The sequence below is a fragment of the Schistocerca gregaria genome, chromosome 7 (genome assembly GCF_023897955.1).
Source record: "Schistocerca gregaria isolate iqSchGreg1 chromosome 7, iqSchGreg1.2, whole genome shotgun sequence".
Taxonomy (NCBI): Eukaryota; Metazoa; Arthropoda; class Insecta; order Orthoptera; family Acrididae; genus Schistocerca; species Schistocerca gregaria.
In genome coordinates, this window is record NC_064926.1 from 322,664,301 (window position 1) to 322,682,357 (window position 18,057).

An 18,057-nucleotide genomic window follows, 5' to 3' on the forward strand; every position below is an offset into this window, starting at 1 on the left:
AAATTATGAAAGATATAAGAGTAAGGAGAATATGAACATCTTAATACCATTCTGTGCAAAAATACTTAAAATAATATTTATGAAGTTGATAATATAAAAAAATTAGCATGTCTTTTGATTAATGTTTGCATTCTTTCCGTATTTATTTTTCATTAATACTTTAAACAATAACGGTTATACTGGACCCTGTGACTAGATTTGCATGAGCAATATTAACATTTAGTTATCAAAATCCATTTTTCATAAAAATCTGAACAGATCTGATTTATATGGCTGTGATATAACCCCTACTAACAAAGTATTTAATACAATAAAACTTGATAATATATTTCTTAAGACTTAATATGTAACTAAGACATGAAACAAACAGTGCACACATAGGAAATCATGAAAAACGAAAATGGCAGAAGTAGGCATATTACAATACCAGTAACACTGAATAGTTTTTAAAAATGTAACCAGATAATAAAAGTGAATTTTTTTAAATATTTTGCTTTAACATTGCTAAGGGGTGCCTAAAATTAATTAAACAAAATCTTGTGTCTTTCAAACATGAAATGGGAACATGGACCACATCAGCTTGTGGCAAGATTGCTACTAAAAGAAATGAGAAATTAACAGTCATTAATTGATGACAGAACCTTTATATTAATTTGAAAGAAGTATCCCCAAAAATATGACAACATTATAACAGTCACAAATAATTTTTGCTTATAAATAAGTATTATTATTGTGTCACAAAAATTCTCAATAGGTAACATGAATAAAATTAGATTCCCAATGCTATATTCATCTTTTTCAGAACAATATTAGTAAAAAGTTGGTAAGATCAGTATATTATCTAAATCACAGCTTCAGTTGACAATTATAGAATGAACATACTTATAAATATGTATAGATAATAACATATTAAAACAAAGATTCAAAGACTTACCCAAACACACACACAGAATTTCGAGCTTTTGCAACCGGCGGCTGCTTCGTCAGGAAGGAGGGAAGGAAAAGGAAAGATGAAAGGATGTGGGTTTTAAGGGAGAGGGTAAGGAGTCATTCCAATCCCGGGAGCGGAAAGACTTACATTAGGAGGAAAAAGGATAGGTATATACTCGTGCACACACACACACACACACACACACACACACACACACACACACACACACACACACACACATATCCATCCATACATACACAGACACAAGCAGGCAAAGGGAAAGAGTATGGGCAGAAATGTAAGTCGAGGCGGAAGTGTGGAGGCAAAGATGATGTTGAATGACAGGCGAGGTATGAGTGGCGGCAACTTGAAATTAGCGGAGATTGAGGCCTGGTGGATAACGAGAAGAGAGGATATATTGAAGGGCAAGTTCCCATCTCCGGAGTTCGGATAGGTTGGGGTTGGTGGGAAGTATCCAGATACTTCGGACGGTGTAACACTGTGCCAAGATTTGCTGGCCGTGCACCAGGGCATGTTTAGCCACAGGGTGATCCTCATTACCAACAAACACTGTCTGCATGTGTCCATCCATGCGATGGACAGTTTGTTGCTGGTCATTCCCACATAGAAAGCGTCACAGCGCAGGCAGGTCAGTTCGTAAATAACATGGGTGCTTTCACACGTGGCTCTGCCTTTGATCGTGTACACCTTCAGGGTTACAGGACTGGAGTAGGTGGTGGTGGGAGGGTGCATAGGACAGGTTTTACACCGGGGCGGTTGCACGGGTAGGAGCCAGAGGGTAGGGAAGGTGTTTTGGGGATTTCATAGGGATGAACCAAGAGGTTACGAAGGTTAGGTGGACGGCGGAAAGACACTCTTGGTGGAGTGGGGAGGATTTCATGAAGGATGGATCTCATTTCGGGGCAGGATTTTAGGAAGTCGTATCCCTGCTGGAGAGCCACATTCAGAGTCTGATCCAGTCCCGGGAAGTATCCTGTCACAAGTGGGGCACTTTTGGGGTTCTTCTGTGAGAGGTTCTGGGTTTGAGGGGATGAGGAAGTGGCTCTGGTTATCTGCTTCTGTACCAGGTCGGGAGGGTAGTTGCAGGATGTGAAAGCTGTTTTCAGGTTGTTGGTGTAATGGTCCAGGGATTTAGGACTGGAGCAGATTCGTTTGCCACGAATGCCTAGGCTGTTGGGAAGGGACCGTTTGATATGGAATGGGTGGCAGCTGTCATAATGGAGGTACTGTTGCTTGTTGGTGGGTTTGATGTGGACGAATGTGTGAAGCTCGCCCATACTCTTTTCCTTTAAATATGTCTGCTTGTGTCTGTGTATGTATGGGTGGATATGTGTGTGTGTGCGCGCGCGAGTATATACCTATCCTTTTTCCCCCTAATGTCAGTCTTTCCGCTCCTGGGATTGGAATGACTCCTTACCCTCTCCCTTAAAACCCACATCCTTTCATCTTTCCTTTTCCTTCCTCTTTCCAAGCAGCCGCAGGTTGCGAAAGCTCGAAGTTCTGTGTGTGTGTGTTTGTGTGTTTTATTTATTGTGCCTATCTACAGGCGCTTTCCCGCTTGGTAAGTCTTGGAATCTTTGTTTTTAATATATTTTTCCCATGTGGAAGTTTCTTTCTATTTTATTTACATCATCATTATATAGATAATAACATTATTTCATGCCATGGATACTGAACAGCTTATGGAAACACAGTTAGCTTCATTACATACTTTTTTTAAAATAATGATCATGCAGTTTCTCACTACAGTAGAAGAAGCTTTTCATACAGCTGTACTAATTCATTCACTCAAAGCAGAAAAAAGTTATGTGAATGAGGTTCACACATCATACATGCAAAGGAACCAGCAAAATCCTATCAACGAAGTACTGACAAATATTGTAAGCATTCATGATCTGGTAATGGGTCAGATTCCAGAATGAGATTTTTCCTCTGCAGCAGACCTTGTGCTAATGCAAACCCCTCCTGGCAGATCAAAACTGTGAGGTGGACTGAGACTCGAACTCAGATTTTTTGCCTTTTGCACTACTCACTGAAATGGCATTGCATTACCAACATGACGACCTGACAGTTTCACTTCTACCAGTGCCTTGTGAGACTTAGCAATTACCTCCTGTGCCTTAATGACCTATGACTAAGTAAGGATAGCCTCAGTATTGTAAAGTTAGGTCATGATTTGTTAATGGATTCTACTTAACTGTGAGACAAGAACGCCTACACAATAGCCTGTAATCTGTCATGGGGGAATTGAAAATCTCAACATGAAAGTTAATAACAAACACAAGCATATCTGAATAAACATACAATATTTTCATAAAAAGTTCTAAAACCACATTGTTTTATATCAATCAACCAGCAGGGAGGAGCCTAGAAACAAAATATTTCAGGGTATGGCTAATACTGAGATAAAATGTACAAAGCATGATGTATTTGTGAATGATGAACTAAATACTGACTGCTGCATTTTAATATCCATAAACACATTATCAGTATGAAAAAAGGTGTAAGTGTTATTTCAGATACTTTTATTGAACACAAATTATATAGTTATTTTCTGAAGAAGCTCTCCAGCTTCTTTCCAATAGAGAGCCAAATATGATACAATTTTAATATTAATGCCCCAACAAGTGTTTACATCAATAGGAAACGAAATTTCTGTATACGATTTACATATAACCATAAAGTTCTTCATCTATATGTTTTGGATAAAATGTTCTAAAATCTCATCTAAGGCTACAACAGTAGTAAACTTTGATACATTTTGTTGTACAAGGACAGAATGTACTTGTAGTTCAAGGTAATCATCTTGAAGAGAAACAAACTGTCACACTTAATTTAATTTATCTTTCCTGGAAATATCTTATAAACTCTTCATTGTACATCTGCTGCTACAAAACTAAAACGAAGTAATTACACATACAAAACTATTTTGTACACTTAGAAACATCTTTCTTAATTTACCAACCTGACCATCTTCAGCTGAACTGAAGCTCAGCATTAACATTGGCAACATTATGAAAGGACAATTTCTCAATATATGTCTTGTGTTGGCTTCTGGAGAATGGGGAAGTAGCGGTTTTAGTAGACAGGTCTGGCAAAAGCACCATAGCTGTCCCCATATATGCCAATACCAGTAGATGCATACTTGCTGTACGGCCCAGAGAGTGGCTGCTTCTGCAGTTGTAGAGTAGACTCTTCAGCACGTGCATGCTCCAGGTCACGCACCACCTGGCACATGCTGACTGTGCAGAACCACAGGTAGAAGAGGTACACTGCAACAACAACATGGCACACTAGCAACTCAATCTACAGACTCACTTTCTCTCTGGTCTACCATCCATACATAATCTACATTAGTATTGTTCTATAAAATAGCAATAATGCAGACATATCCCGTAATTCTTCTCTTGTGATATTTTGATTGAGGACCGTCAGCTATCTTCTGAGCCATAAGAAAGATGGTGCTGCTCTCCCACCTGCCTTGCAAACACGCCACTCGCGCTGTCACAACTGCAGACACAGACCATCAAAGCAGCAGAAATGCCACTAGGGTGGCAGAGAGATATACTGCCGACTCGTCCGTGACAAACCGCACCATGTAACATGTTCTAGTTTATAAACATTATACAATAGCGGCAGGAGTATCGAGACACTGTGTTTAAGAGCTGACTGTTTCGAGTGCCAGATAAAAATTTTATCCATGTTAAAATCGTCATCGCAATTAAGTATATCCTTCATTAGACAGTTCCAAATGGATTTCTTAATCACCAGGCCCCAGGCAGTTAATGTTAGAATCTTGACATTTTCATAATTCCTGGAATGGACTGTCTCAATGCAATGTTTGGCAACTGCTGATTTTTCAGAGTGTAGAGTCGATGCTCCACAGAACATTCTTGAATAGTTCGTGTTATCTGCTCGATATACGAAAGTCCATTGTAAGAAAGGAGATCTTGTATACACATGTCTTGCATAGCACTTCTGATCCTTCACACCAACGACGAGAGTGGCTGTTCTTTGACGCTGGGTGGATCTGACCTAATTTAGAAAGACTTCTTATTTACAATAGAAGCCCACGGATCTAAAACTTTCCTCCTCAGACTCTAGTTCCAGGACATTCACATTTTGTTAAATGATTTTGGCCGTTGGCGCAACATAAGTGTGACGAGTTTATCAGGCAGGCGGTAAGGCTGTATTGTCGATTTTCCGGCTCAGAAGACGGTTCTACGGTGCTCAGGCGAAATATTCGCACAGGAAAGTTATTGGATGAGGCTGCATCTCGTATTTTTGGGCTCCATACTCGTATCTCTGTAGAACAAGCAGTATATAGAAAATACAAAGTTTTATATTAGTGTTATTCACTTAACAAATGCTTTGGTTAGAGTAACTCAGCGACCAGCTGGTACTGATACAGAGGATGACAAAGAGAATACCGAAATATTAAATTCATTATTCCGATACTGTTTTACTGAAGAAGATCGTCCTGCAATTCTTTCTTCCAGTCGTCGCAGGAATGTGGGACAGAGCAAAGACTGCTGGTACCGGTATTAAAGATACTCATACACCTACACGATTCTATAAACATATGGGAATGAACCTGCTCATCTTCTAGCAACTATCTGTCGTAAGCTGTGCAGCAATGAGGAGCTCAAGTGACTGGAAAAATGTTTAGATTCATTCCCATTTTTACAAAGGATCGTCGATTAAATGCATACACCTGCATACCTATGTCGCTGTTATCAGTCTGTCATAGAATTTTGGAATATGTTTGACGATCATTTCTTATCTTCTGGTGTACATCTCGATGACACAAGCAGAGGACGAAGAGAAAGGAAGTATATGAGGCTACTGACTGGATAATTAAGTATATAAAGAGAGATGGGGGACTGAGACATGGTATTAGGGAAACAAATAGAAGAAGGAATCATGGGAGAATATTTATTAATAATAGGAATGAGACGACAAAGCAATGAGGAGCTCAAGTGACTGGAAAAATGTTTAGATTCATTCCCATTTTTACAAAGGATCGTCGATTAAATGCATACACCTGCATACCTATGTCGCTGTTATCAGTCTGTCATAGAATTTTGGAATATGTTTTACGATCATTTCTTATCTTCTGGTGTACATCTCGATGACACAAGCAGAGGACGAAGAGAAAGGAAGTATATGAGGCTACTGACTGGATAATTAAGTATATAAAGAGAGATGGGGGACTGAGACATGGTATTAGGGAAACAAATAGAAGAAGGAATCATGGGAGAATATTTATTAATAATAGGAATGAGACGAGAAAGACTAAATTCTGAAATAAATATCAGTTAGTAGTACCAAATGCACTGTTCAAAAATTCCTAGCAAGCTAAATGTAAAGTAATGGAGACCGTCTATCATGAGTCACACCTAAAACCCGATGATTCCAAATTGCAAAATAACAGCAAGACATGGTTGATGGGGCATTGTACATATTACACAGCAACATATCAGGCATTTTCTAGAAGATTTCCTTGTGATTCAGCTGGCCCATTCATATAGAAACTAACAATAGTATTTATAAAAAATTGAACAGCATTATAAGAAACTAATTTACAATATATATTGTATTCATTCTGAATAGAAAAAAGGAAAACAAGAAACGTAATGGTGAAGAAACAGTTCATCAGTAAATGATTTTCTCCTTAACTGTTTCCTGGATTTGTCTTCTGATATTATGTTTTTCCTCTCATTATATTTGTATCATTCTACAAATATACAATCCCATCTATGTCATTATGAATGTTGTGAAAATTTGAAACTATTTTTGTATCTCTAATATTACTGGAGAGTAAGATGAACTTGTATAATATGTAATCAGTAGTGCTCTAGTATTAGAAGACTACCAATTACATGTTATCAAACTTCATCTGACACTTCAGTGACATGAGAGATACAAAAATAGTTTCAAAATTTCATAATATTCATAATACCCTAGATGCGAACGTATATTCATGAGATGAAGCAAATACAATCAGAAGAAAGACATAAGATGAGAACACAAAGATAGGTAGCACATAAGGGGAAACTCATTTATTGAAGAAATGCTTTTTAATATTTTTTTCTTTCCTCTACTCAAAGTATCTCTCATATTGCTGGAGTGTCAGATGAGCTTCCATAACGTGTAATCAGTAGTCTTCTAGTGTTAGAGGGCTACCGATTACATATTACAGAAGCCTATCTTATCAATAATACGAGAGGCATAACAATAGTTTCAAAATTTCATAAAGTTTGTTATACAGTAGATTGGAATGTATATTTGTGGGACGCGACAAATATAATCAAAGGAAATGCATAGCATGGGACACAAAGATAGGAATCAGTATAAGAAGATAATCATTTATTCATGAAGTATTTTTTCAGTGTTTTCTTTTTCCTATTTTTTTCTTTCCTCTATTCAAAGTTAATACAATCTATTGCATAATTTAGTTGTTTATGATGCTATTAAGAATAATATTTTTAATAAATGCCATTATTAGTTTCTATGTGAAATTCTCAGGTGAATTAAAAAGATATTTCATAGAAAATGGTTGCAGTGGCAGCTTGTGCTAAACAAATGTTGATTAAAAACCTGGTCTGGTAGAAAATTTCAGCTGACGTTACCCATTAACTATAGTTATTAAGCTCTGGCAAGTTTTTGAATGCATGTATCTGTACACCCATGTATCTGACTCATTTCTTCACTTATATTAAACCCTTGGAGGCTTCTTACAGATTGTCTTGTGTCATAGTATTACTGACATACTTTGCACATACTTTGATTGTCAAAATACCAAGCTTTTTGAGATGATTTTTGCAGAATGTCCTAGATCTAACATCGGATATAGTTCTTATGACACCTTCTGTATTCTGAAAATATCATGCTTGTAATTTAAGTTTACCCAAAGATATTCATAACTCATTAGTGAATGGAAATTTATAGAACAAACTACACTCCTGGAAATGGAAAAAAGAACACATTGACACCGGTGTGTCAGACCCACCATACTTGCTCCGGACACTGCGAGAGGGCTGTACAAGCAATGATCACACGCACGGCACAGCGGACACACCAGGAACCGCGGTGTTGGCCGTCGAATGGCGCTAGCTGCGCAGCATTTGTGCACCGCCGCCGTCAGTGTCAGCCAGTTTGCCGTGGCATACGGAGCTCCATCGCAGTCTTTAACACTGGTAGCATGCCGCGACAGCGTGGACGTGAACCGTATGTGCAGTTGACGGACTTTGAGCGAGGGCGTATAGTGGGCATGCGGGAGGCCGGGTGGACGTACCGCCGAATTGCTCAACACGTGGGGCGTGAGGTCTCCACAGTACATCGAAGTTGTCGCCAGTGGTCGGCGGAAGGTGCACGTGCCCGTCGACCTGGGACCGGACCGCAGCGACGCACGGATGCACGCCAAGACCGTAGGATCCTACGCAGTGCCGTAGGGGACCGCACCGCCACTTCCCAGCAAATTAGGGACACTGTTGCTCCTGGGGTATCGGCGAGGAAGCTGGGCTACGGTCCCGCACACCGTTAGGCCGTCTTCCGCTCACGCCCCAACATCGTGCAGCCCGCCTCCAGTGGTGTTGCGACAGGCGTGAATGGAGGGACGAATGGAGACGTGTCGTCTTCAGCGATGAGAGTCGCTTCTGCCTTGGTGCCAATGATGGTCGTATGCGTGTTTGGCGCCGTGCAGGTGAGCGCCACAATCAGGACTGCATACGACTGAGGCACACAGGGCCAACACCCGGCATCATGGTGTGGGGAGCGATCTCCTACATTGGCCGTACACCTCTGGTGATCGTCGAGGGGGACACTGAATAGCGTCGTCTCACGCGGTCTGCACGTCCAGCACGAACGCTGGTCCAACTGAGGCGCCAGGTGGAAATGGCATGGCAAGCCGTTCCACAGGACTACATCCAGCATCTCTACGATCGTCTCCATGGGAGCAGCCTGCATTGCTGCGAAAGGTGGATATACACTGTACTAGTGCCGACATTGTGCATGCTCTGTTGCCTGTGTCTATGTGCCTGTGGTTCTATCAGTGTGATCATGTGATGTATCTGACCCCAGGAATGTGTCAATAAAGTTTCCCCTTCCTAGGACAATGAATTCACGGTGTTCTTATTTCAATTTCCAGTAGTGTATATACGAATCAGTTGACAGATGATATATTCAGTGACGCGGTTTGTAGACGATATTGTTATATATATAGTTCCAAATTTTTTGTTCAAAATCTTGTAGGTGGTAGAGGACCCTAAGCTGATTACTCTTGAGGTAAGGAACCTATATTCAGAAATGTGCATCCAGTTTTTTTATTGAAATAATCTTATTACAGCTCACAGCAACAACCTAAGCTCACAGTGGTACCTACCATTCTCCTTGCATGCATCACAACAGCACCAAAGATTTCTGCGTTCTCTCGCCTATGCTTGTCGTTTCTTGTACGATACAGGCAGTTAGGACCGTGCTATACAATTCTTCTTGAGTTTTTACTGAGCTGCTACTTCACATAATACAATTTGAAAATAAAAAAGACCCAGTGATCGCAGCGGTAGTGGACTAGAGATCCGCTTCCAATCCAGCGATGAGGATAGCTGTAAGTAGAGTGGTGCGCTTTCGTGTTCAAACCACGACCTCTCTCGGTTGGTAAGAGATACAACCTCCAACAGCTGTGGCAGCACCTCTTGGATAAACACCAGCAAAGGTGCGCTATGGAAATGGAGTGGCGGTAAATAAAGTCCTGTTACTTAAAATTGTACAGTTGTGGCCTCCAAGATGACAGAGGACCTTCGCTGGTGATTAGAGATAAATATGACGTATAGATTTGCATCACTCTTCACATGTCTGTTTCAGCAGCTTAAAAAACCATCGCAATTGAAAGAGCTCACACCTATAATTCAAACTATATAAAATAATCCGTTTACAGAACTTGTCTAGAGTTTCAAAATCATTGATCTGAACATGATGTTTATGGATGTGTACTGTATTACTTTCATGTCGCTCATAGAGCAATAGGTACTTAGAACTGGAGGCAATCAGACATAGTGTACCATAGTGTTACATTTTCATCATTCTGTTGTTTTCAATATTCATAAATGATCTAGTAATTCGCAGAAGGTACAAATTTTATCCTTTACCTAGATACTACTGGTATAGAAATAAAAAGCACATCAGCCTCACTGATAAGGTAGCTAATGCAATATTTGAAAGCATAAACACATGGTTCACAGTAGATGAATTAACATAAAATTTTGACAGGATGAGGTGCAATAATTTCAGCACTTCTCATAAACATCTGCAAGTTATGAAAATAGTATACACAAGCAGTGCAATACAGAAGTGGATAGTATTAAGTTTTTCAGCAATACATATGGAACCAACCTTAATTGGAAAAAAATCGCCATTGTAAAATAAATGAAATGCTTTGTTTCAGTGATAGAACATAGGTTTACTGCTATATGTGATTTCAGAGTGAGGAAACTACACTCCTGGAAATTGAAATAAGAACACCGTGGATTCATTGTCCCAGGAAGGGGAAACTTTATTGACACATTCCTGGGGTCAGATACATCACATGATCACACTGATAGAACCACAGGCACATAGACACAGGCAACAGAGCATGCACAATGTCGGCACTAGTACAGTGTATATCCACCTTTCGCAGCAATGCAGGCTGCTATTCTCCCATGGAGACGATCGTAGAGATGCTGGATGTAGTCCTGTGGAATGGCTTGCCATGCCATTTCCACCTGGCGCCTCAGTTGGACCAGCGTTCGTGCTGGACGTGCAGACCGCGTGAGACGACGCTTCATCCAGTCTCAAACATGCTCAATGGGGGACAGATCCGGAGATCTTGCTGGCCAGGGTAGTTGACTTACACCTTCTAGAGCACGTTGGGTGGCACGGGATACATACGGACGCGCGTTGTTCTGTTGGAACAGCAAGTTCCCTTGCCGGTCTAGGAATGGTAGAACGATGGGTTCGATGACGGTTTGGATGTACCGTGCACTATTCAGTGTCCCCCTCGACGATCACCAGAGGTGTACGGCCAATGTAGGAGATCGCTCCCCACACCATGATGCCGGGTGTTGGCCCTGTGTGCCTCAGTCGTATGCAGTCCTGATTGTGGCGCTCACCTGCACGGCGCCAAACACGCATACGACCATCATTGGCACCAAGGCAGAAGCGACTGTCATCGCTGAAGACGACACATCTCCATTCGTCCCTCCATTCACGCCTGTCGCAACACCACTGGAGGCGGGCTGCACGATGTTGGGGCGTGAGCGGAAGACGGCCTAACGGTGTGCGGGACCGTAGCCCAGCTTCCTCGCCGATACCCCAGGAGCAACAGTGTCCCTAATTTGCTGGGAAGTGGCGGTGCGGTCCCCTACGGCACTGCGTAGGATCCTACGGTCTTGGCGTGCATCCGTGCGTCGCTGCGGTCCGGTCACAGGTCGACGGGCACGTGCACCCTCCGCCGACCACTTGGGACAACTTCGATGTACTGTGGAGACCTCACGCCCCACGTGTTGAGCAATTCGGCGGTACGTCCACCCGGCCTCCCGCATGCCCACTATACGCCCTCGCTCAAAGTCCGTCAACTGCACATACGGTTCACGTCCACGCTGTCGCGGCATGCTACCAGTGTTAAAGACTGCGATGGAGCTCCGTATGCAACGGCAAACTGGCTGACACTGACGGCGGCGGTGCACAAATGCTGCGCAGCTAGCGCCATTCGACGGCCAACACCGCGGTTCCTGGTGTGTCCGCTGTGCCGTGCGTGTGATCATTGCTTGTACAGCCCTCTCGCAGTGTCTGGAGCAAGTATGGTGGGTCTGACACACCGGTGTCAATGTGTTCTTTCTTCCATTTCCAGGAGTGTATATCAGCAAAAGTTATTTTCACATGACATCTGAGTGGACTTTCACATCTAATGATTTCTCTAAACCGAGAACAAAGAGCTGATTTAGCTTTCTAAGAAGCCTTCAATATAGTTACAACACTCGTCAAATACTATTCGGCAAATTTGTATTTTTCATAGTAAACGACAGTATAGAGCTGCATCAAATGGGTCTCCTGAACCAAGGAGCATCTGTTGTCGTCCGAATGCCATCGACGTACTAATCACAATCCCATATCTTGTGGAGTCAACGTTTATTCCTCCAAAAGAGGACGGTTATAACAAGCGAAAAGAACACCATTGATAAATTCTACAACATATTGACGCCAGTTATAAAGTACTGTAGCTGCAATGTCCTGTTCGAAGACGCTTCTCACTTGCAACAGTGATAGATGAAACGCTTGCACGATGCCAGTGCGTTAGTGCTATTCATACTTGCTCGCATTTGACAATGAACAGAGTAAAGGAAGTCTTATTCGATTTAGGCTGCAAAATCTGACACGTTTGCCATTAATTTATAACGTACACCTGTTCTGGAGGTGGAAGATCAAAAGCTCATGGAATTCTGAGGACACGAACGAACCATAACTTTTTTTGTTCATAAACCCTAACTTTTTTTTGTCCATAACGATGATAAGTAATCTACCCAGAAGGGCAATGGCTTCCCACCAGGAATATCTATGCAAATACAAACATAAGAAAACTAAAACGTTTGGTGCACACGTACCCAAACACATATCTATGTGCATAATCGTATACACTTCTTTATTCGTATTGTAGGAATCTTTGGACAACTCAAATTTAGAAGGGTGTTTTTAAAATACGAGAAGGGCACGAGCAGCAACTCACACAGGATGAAGCCGCCCGCGACACTGCAACCAATGAGGATGCCCAAGTTGTAGACGTTCGCCTTGAGCACCGTCATCGCCATCACGAAGACCACGGACATGGACACCAACCGTCCCAAATCCAGCGCCACGAACGGGTACATCAGTTTCAGGTTACACTGAAAGGAAACAAGTATCAGCTCGAGTGATACACAACTCTTACAATGTGGTATGTACCGATTTAATGCTGACCTCTGATAACGTATTGGCCACGACATTTTACAGGTTAGTACATATCATGAATGTGCAGATAATTTGAAACCTTTCCCAGACTGGGATTCGAATCTAGATCTCCTGGTTGTTGGAAGCAATCGCCTTAATCATTGCATGCACAGTATAGGCCTATCTCAAACTGTCATTGTCACTGGTATATGTGTTCCGATAGCCGCTTCTTTCGATGACAACTTTGGACAGTCCATCCCCAGAAGGAGAAAGTTAGCTGAACTACACTCTACGATAAACAGGGAAAAAACATTACCGGAACAGATGGATGATGTATTCAAGAGAAATATCTTCACAAATTTAAGCAAGAGAGTAACGCTTTGGTCCACCTCTGGCCGTTATGCAAGCAGTTGTTCGGTATGGCATTAAGTTACAGAATTGTTGGATGTTCTCCTGAGGGATATAGTGTGAAATTCTGTCCAATTAGCACGTTAGATCGTCAAAATCCCGAGCTGGATGGGGGGGCCCTACCCATAATGCTCTGAACGTTCTAATTTGGGGAGAGATCCAGCAAACTCTCTGGCGAAGGTAGGGTTTGGCAAGCACGAAGACAAGCAGTAGAAACTCTCGTCGTGTGCGAGTGGCCTTTATATTGATGAAATGTAAGCCCAGGGTGACTTGCCATGGAAAACAAAATGGGGCATAGAATGTTGTCGAGGTACCGTTGTGCTGGAAGGGTGCCCCAGATGGCAACGAATGGGGTCCTGGTATGGAATAAATTAGCACTCCAGACTTTCAGTCCTTGTTTCGGACCGTATGGAGGGTGACAGTCAGATCCCATCACTGTTTTGGACGTCTGCAATCACATCTACGTCCTGGAGGAATTCCATTGACCAGAGTAGAACTGTCTTTAGTGATGAATCCCGCCACATCGGAATGAACTCCGACGACCAGCGAAGACGTGTATGGAGATACTCTGGACAACAGTGCGATACCAACCTGACTCTGAGCCACCATACAGCTCAACAACCAGGAGTGATGGTCCGGGGTGCCATTTCATAGCAGAACCCCTTTGGTCTACTGCGGCGCTCTTACAGCACAGCAGTAAGTCGACGACATTCTATGCCCTGTTTTGTTGCCCATTATCAAAAGGCAGCCTGGGTACATGTTTCAGCAAGACAATGCCCGCCCACACATGGCGAGAATTTCTACTGCTTGTCTTCATGATATCCAAACCCTGCTTTGGCCAAAAAGGTCGCCAGATCTCTCCCCAATTAAGCCCTTTTAAAAATTGCTTTTATTTTAAGTGGTAGTACACTATCTGCTGCTAGGACCACGGTAGTGGAATATGGTCAATCAAATCAGACGATGCCGTGGGAATCAGATTAGGAACTGAGTCAATAAAAGTGGTAGACGAGTTTTGTTACCTCGTGGCAAAACAACTGATGATAACCGACGTAGACAGGGTAAAAACGCAGTCTGGCAATTGAAAGGAGAATATTTCTGAAAAAGAAAAAAAAATTGTTAACATCTAATTTTCTTCAAAATGGGAGCTCGTAGTGCATTACCTCGTCGACGACCTGATCTATAGCGCATAATTGTCTTGTCGTAATGTTAATTATTATTCGAGTCTGTAGTAGAGATTTTTTTCTGTCACAGTTATTATGCAAATTCCCCGAATTTCTGCATTTGAAATCATCCTTTGAGGATGTAGATCGTGTTGTATTACATATATGTCTGATGCTAATGAAACTAATAACCTACTGATAGAATAAAAGATGACTTTCACATTGGTTTGCTCAAAAGTTTTCTTTTTGGATAACGGCCAGATGAACCACTGAAACAGATACATAGCTGAAATTTAAAATGTTGTTATTCAAAAGAGAGTGCTTCAGTAAGAAGCGTGCTGGATACATAAAAAGACGCAACAGACGCATTACAACTGTAAATTGTATTACTTCTACTAAATATTGCAGCCATAATAACAAAATCGTTACCTTGTAGGCACCGTAAATTAGGCCCAAACACGAAAGGGCGTACGCTGTGTACAGAATGATGAGACTAAGCAAAAACGATTCCGGATCTGAAACACACAGAAACAACCAAGTTATAGTGCTTCCACTATTACACAATTGGCCATTAAAATGGCTACACCACGAAGAATAAATGCAGATGATAAACGGGTATTCATTGGACAAATATATTATACTAGAACTCACATGTGATTACATTTTCACGCAATTTGGGTGTATACATCCTGAGAAATTAGTACCCAGAACAACCACCTCTGGCCGTAATAACGGCCTTGATACGCCTGGGTATTGAGTCAAACAGAGCTTGGATGGCGTTTACAGGTACAGCTTCCTATGCAGCTTCAACACGATACCACAGTTCATCAAGAGTAGTGACTGGCGTATTGTGACGAGCCAGTTGCTCGGCCACTATTGACTAGACGTTTTCAATTGGTGAGAGATCTGGAGAATGTGCTGGCCAGGGCAGCAGTCGAACATTTTCTGTATCCAGAAAGGCCCGTAGAGGACCTACAACATATGGTCGTGCGTTATCCTGATGAAATGTAGGGTTTCGCAGGGATCGAATGAAAGGTAGAGCCACGGGTCGTAACACATCTGAAATGTAACGTCGACTGTTCAAAGTGCCGTCAATGCGAACAAGAGGTGACCGAGACTTGTAACCAATGGCACCCCATACCATCACGCCGGGTGATACGCCAGTATGGCGATGACGAATACACGCTTCCAATGTGCGTTGATCGCGATGTCACCAAACACGGATGCGACCATCATGATGCTGTAAACAGAACCTGGATTCATCCGAAAAAAAACGACGTTTTGCCATTCGTGCACTCAGGTTCGTCTTTGAGTACACCATTGCAGGCGCTCCTATCTGGGATGCAGCGGAAAGGGTAACCGCAGGTTTGGTCTCCGAGCTGGTAGTCCATGCTGCTGCAAACGTCGTCGAACAGTTCGTGCAGATGTTTGTTATCTTGCAAACGTCGCCATCTGTTGACTCAGGGATCGAGACGTGGCTGCACGATCCGTTACAGCCATGCGGATAAGATGCCTGTCATGTCGACTGCTAGTGATACGAGGCCGTTGGGATCCAGCACGGCGTCAGTCATAGGATCTCGACCAACGCGAGCAGCAATGTCGCGATCCGATAAACCGCAATCGCGATAGGCTAGAATCCGACCTTTATCAAAGTCGGGAACGTGATGGTACGCATTTCTCCTTCTTACACGAGGCATCACAACAACGTTTCACCAGGCAAAGCCGGTCAACTGCTGTTTGTGTATGAGAAATCGGTTGGAAACTTTTCTCATGTCAGCACGTTGCAAGGTTCGCCACCGGCGCCAACATTGTGTGAATGCTCTGGTAAGCTAGTCGCTTGCATATCTCAGCATCTTCTTCCTGTCGGTTGAATTTCGCGTCTGTAGCACGTCATCTTCGTGATGTAGCAATTTTAATGGCTAGTACTGTAGATAAACGGAAATATGGATGACAACTGAGAGAGATTAAATATATAAACAAACTAGCAGTTAACTCAGCGATTAGAGGGTGGAACTGTTGTTATACTGTTGCATTCTTTTTGCGCGCGAAATCGAACCTCCACACTATGTTATCAAAAGTATGTGGACACCATTATATAAAGCGGGATTGACCACTAAATGTCACGGTAGGCAGATCCGCCAGTAAAAAAGAAGGTCTGTCAGAAGAAAAGCAGTAGGAGCAGATTGAGTCAGTCAGCACTTCAGGCGTGGAGTTGTCACTGGATATTACCTGAGAACAAATCCATAACGGATATTTCAACCCTTCTAAAGCTGTCCAGGTTAATTATTGGTGATGTGATTGTGAAGTGGAAACGCGAAAGAAGAAACACAGCAAATCCAAGACTAGCAGAAGTTATGTTCTGATGGCCTGGGACATCAAGCATTGTGGAGGGAGGTTTTGAAAAAAAATTGCACAAAACTAATGAAAGGAATCATTCGTGAGTTTCAAAGTGCTCCCAACAGTCCAACTAGTACAATAACTACGCATAGGGAGTTAAAAACAATTGGTTTAATTGATTGAGCAGTCCTCATAAGCATATGTTTCTACAGTCTGTGCTATGCGACACTTGAGATCTACATCTACATCTACATCCGTACTCCGCAAGCCACCTGACGGTGTGTGGCGGAGGGTACCCTGAGTACCTCTATCGGTTCTCCCTTCTATTCCAGTCTCGTATTGTACGTGGAAAGAAGGATTGTCGGTATGCTTCTGTGTGGGCTCTAATCTCTCTGATTTTATCCTCATGGTCTCTTCGCGAGATATACGTAGGAGGGAGCAATATACTGCTTGACTCTTCGGTGAAGGTATGTTCTCGAAACTTCAACAAAAGCCCGTACCGAGCTACTGAGCGTCTCTCCTGCAGAGTCTTCCACTGGAGTTTATCTATCATCTCCGTAACGCTTTCGCAATTACTAAATGATCCTGTAACGAAGCGCGCTGCTCTCCGTTGGATCTTCTCTATCTCTTCTATCAACCCTACCTGGTGCGGATCCCACACTGCTGAGCAGTATTCAAGCATTGGGCGAACAAGCGTACTGTAACCTACTTCCTTTGTTGTCGGATTGCATTTCCTTAGGATTCTTCCAATGAATCTCAGTCTGGCATCTGCTTTACCGACGATCAACTTTATATGATCATTCCATTTTAAATCACTCCTAATGCGTACTCCCAGATAATTTATGGAATTAACTGCTTCCAGTTGCTGACCTGCTATTTTGTAGCTAAATGATAAGGGACCTACCTTTCTATGTATTCGCATCACATTACACTTCGCTACATTGAGATTCAATTGCCATTCCGTGCACCATGCGTCAATTCGCTGCAGATCCTCCTGCATTTCAGTACAATTTTCCATTGTTGCAACCTCTCGATACACCACAGCATCATCTGCAAAAAGCCTCAGTGAACTTCCGATGTCATCCACCAGGTCATTTATGTATATTGTGAATAGCAACGGTCCTATGACACTCCCCTGCGGCACACCTGAAATCACTCTTACTTCGGAAGACTTCTCTCCATTGAGAATGACGTGCTGCGTTCTGTTATCTAGGAACTCCTCAATCCAATCACACA

At 42.4% G+C, this 18,057-nt stretch overlaps 1 protein-coding gene across 1 annotated transcript in view; it reads right to left on the bottom strand.

The window, feature by feature from the left end:
- Window positions 1-2,513: 2,513 nt before the first annotated feature.
- The window catches only part of LOC126281760 (uncharacterized), a 111,903-nt gene continuing 96,359 nt past the window's right edge, over window positions 2,514-18,057 (bottom strand). Inside the window, exons 4-6 of the mRNA XM_049980958.1 lie at window positions 14,914-14,999; window positions 12,717-12,873; window positions 2,514-4,224 (exon numbers count right to left, since the gene is read on the bottom strand). Coding sequence (XP_049836915.1) covers window positions 4,031-4,224; window positions 12,717-12,873; window positions 14,914-14,999 — 437 coding nt within the window. The 3' untranslated portion in view covers window positions 2,514-4,030. The remainder of the gene's footprint in view (window positions 4,225-12,716; window positions 12,874-14,913; window positions 15,000-18,057) is intronic.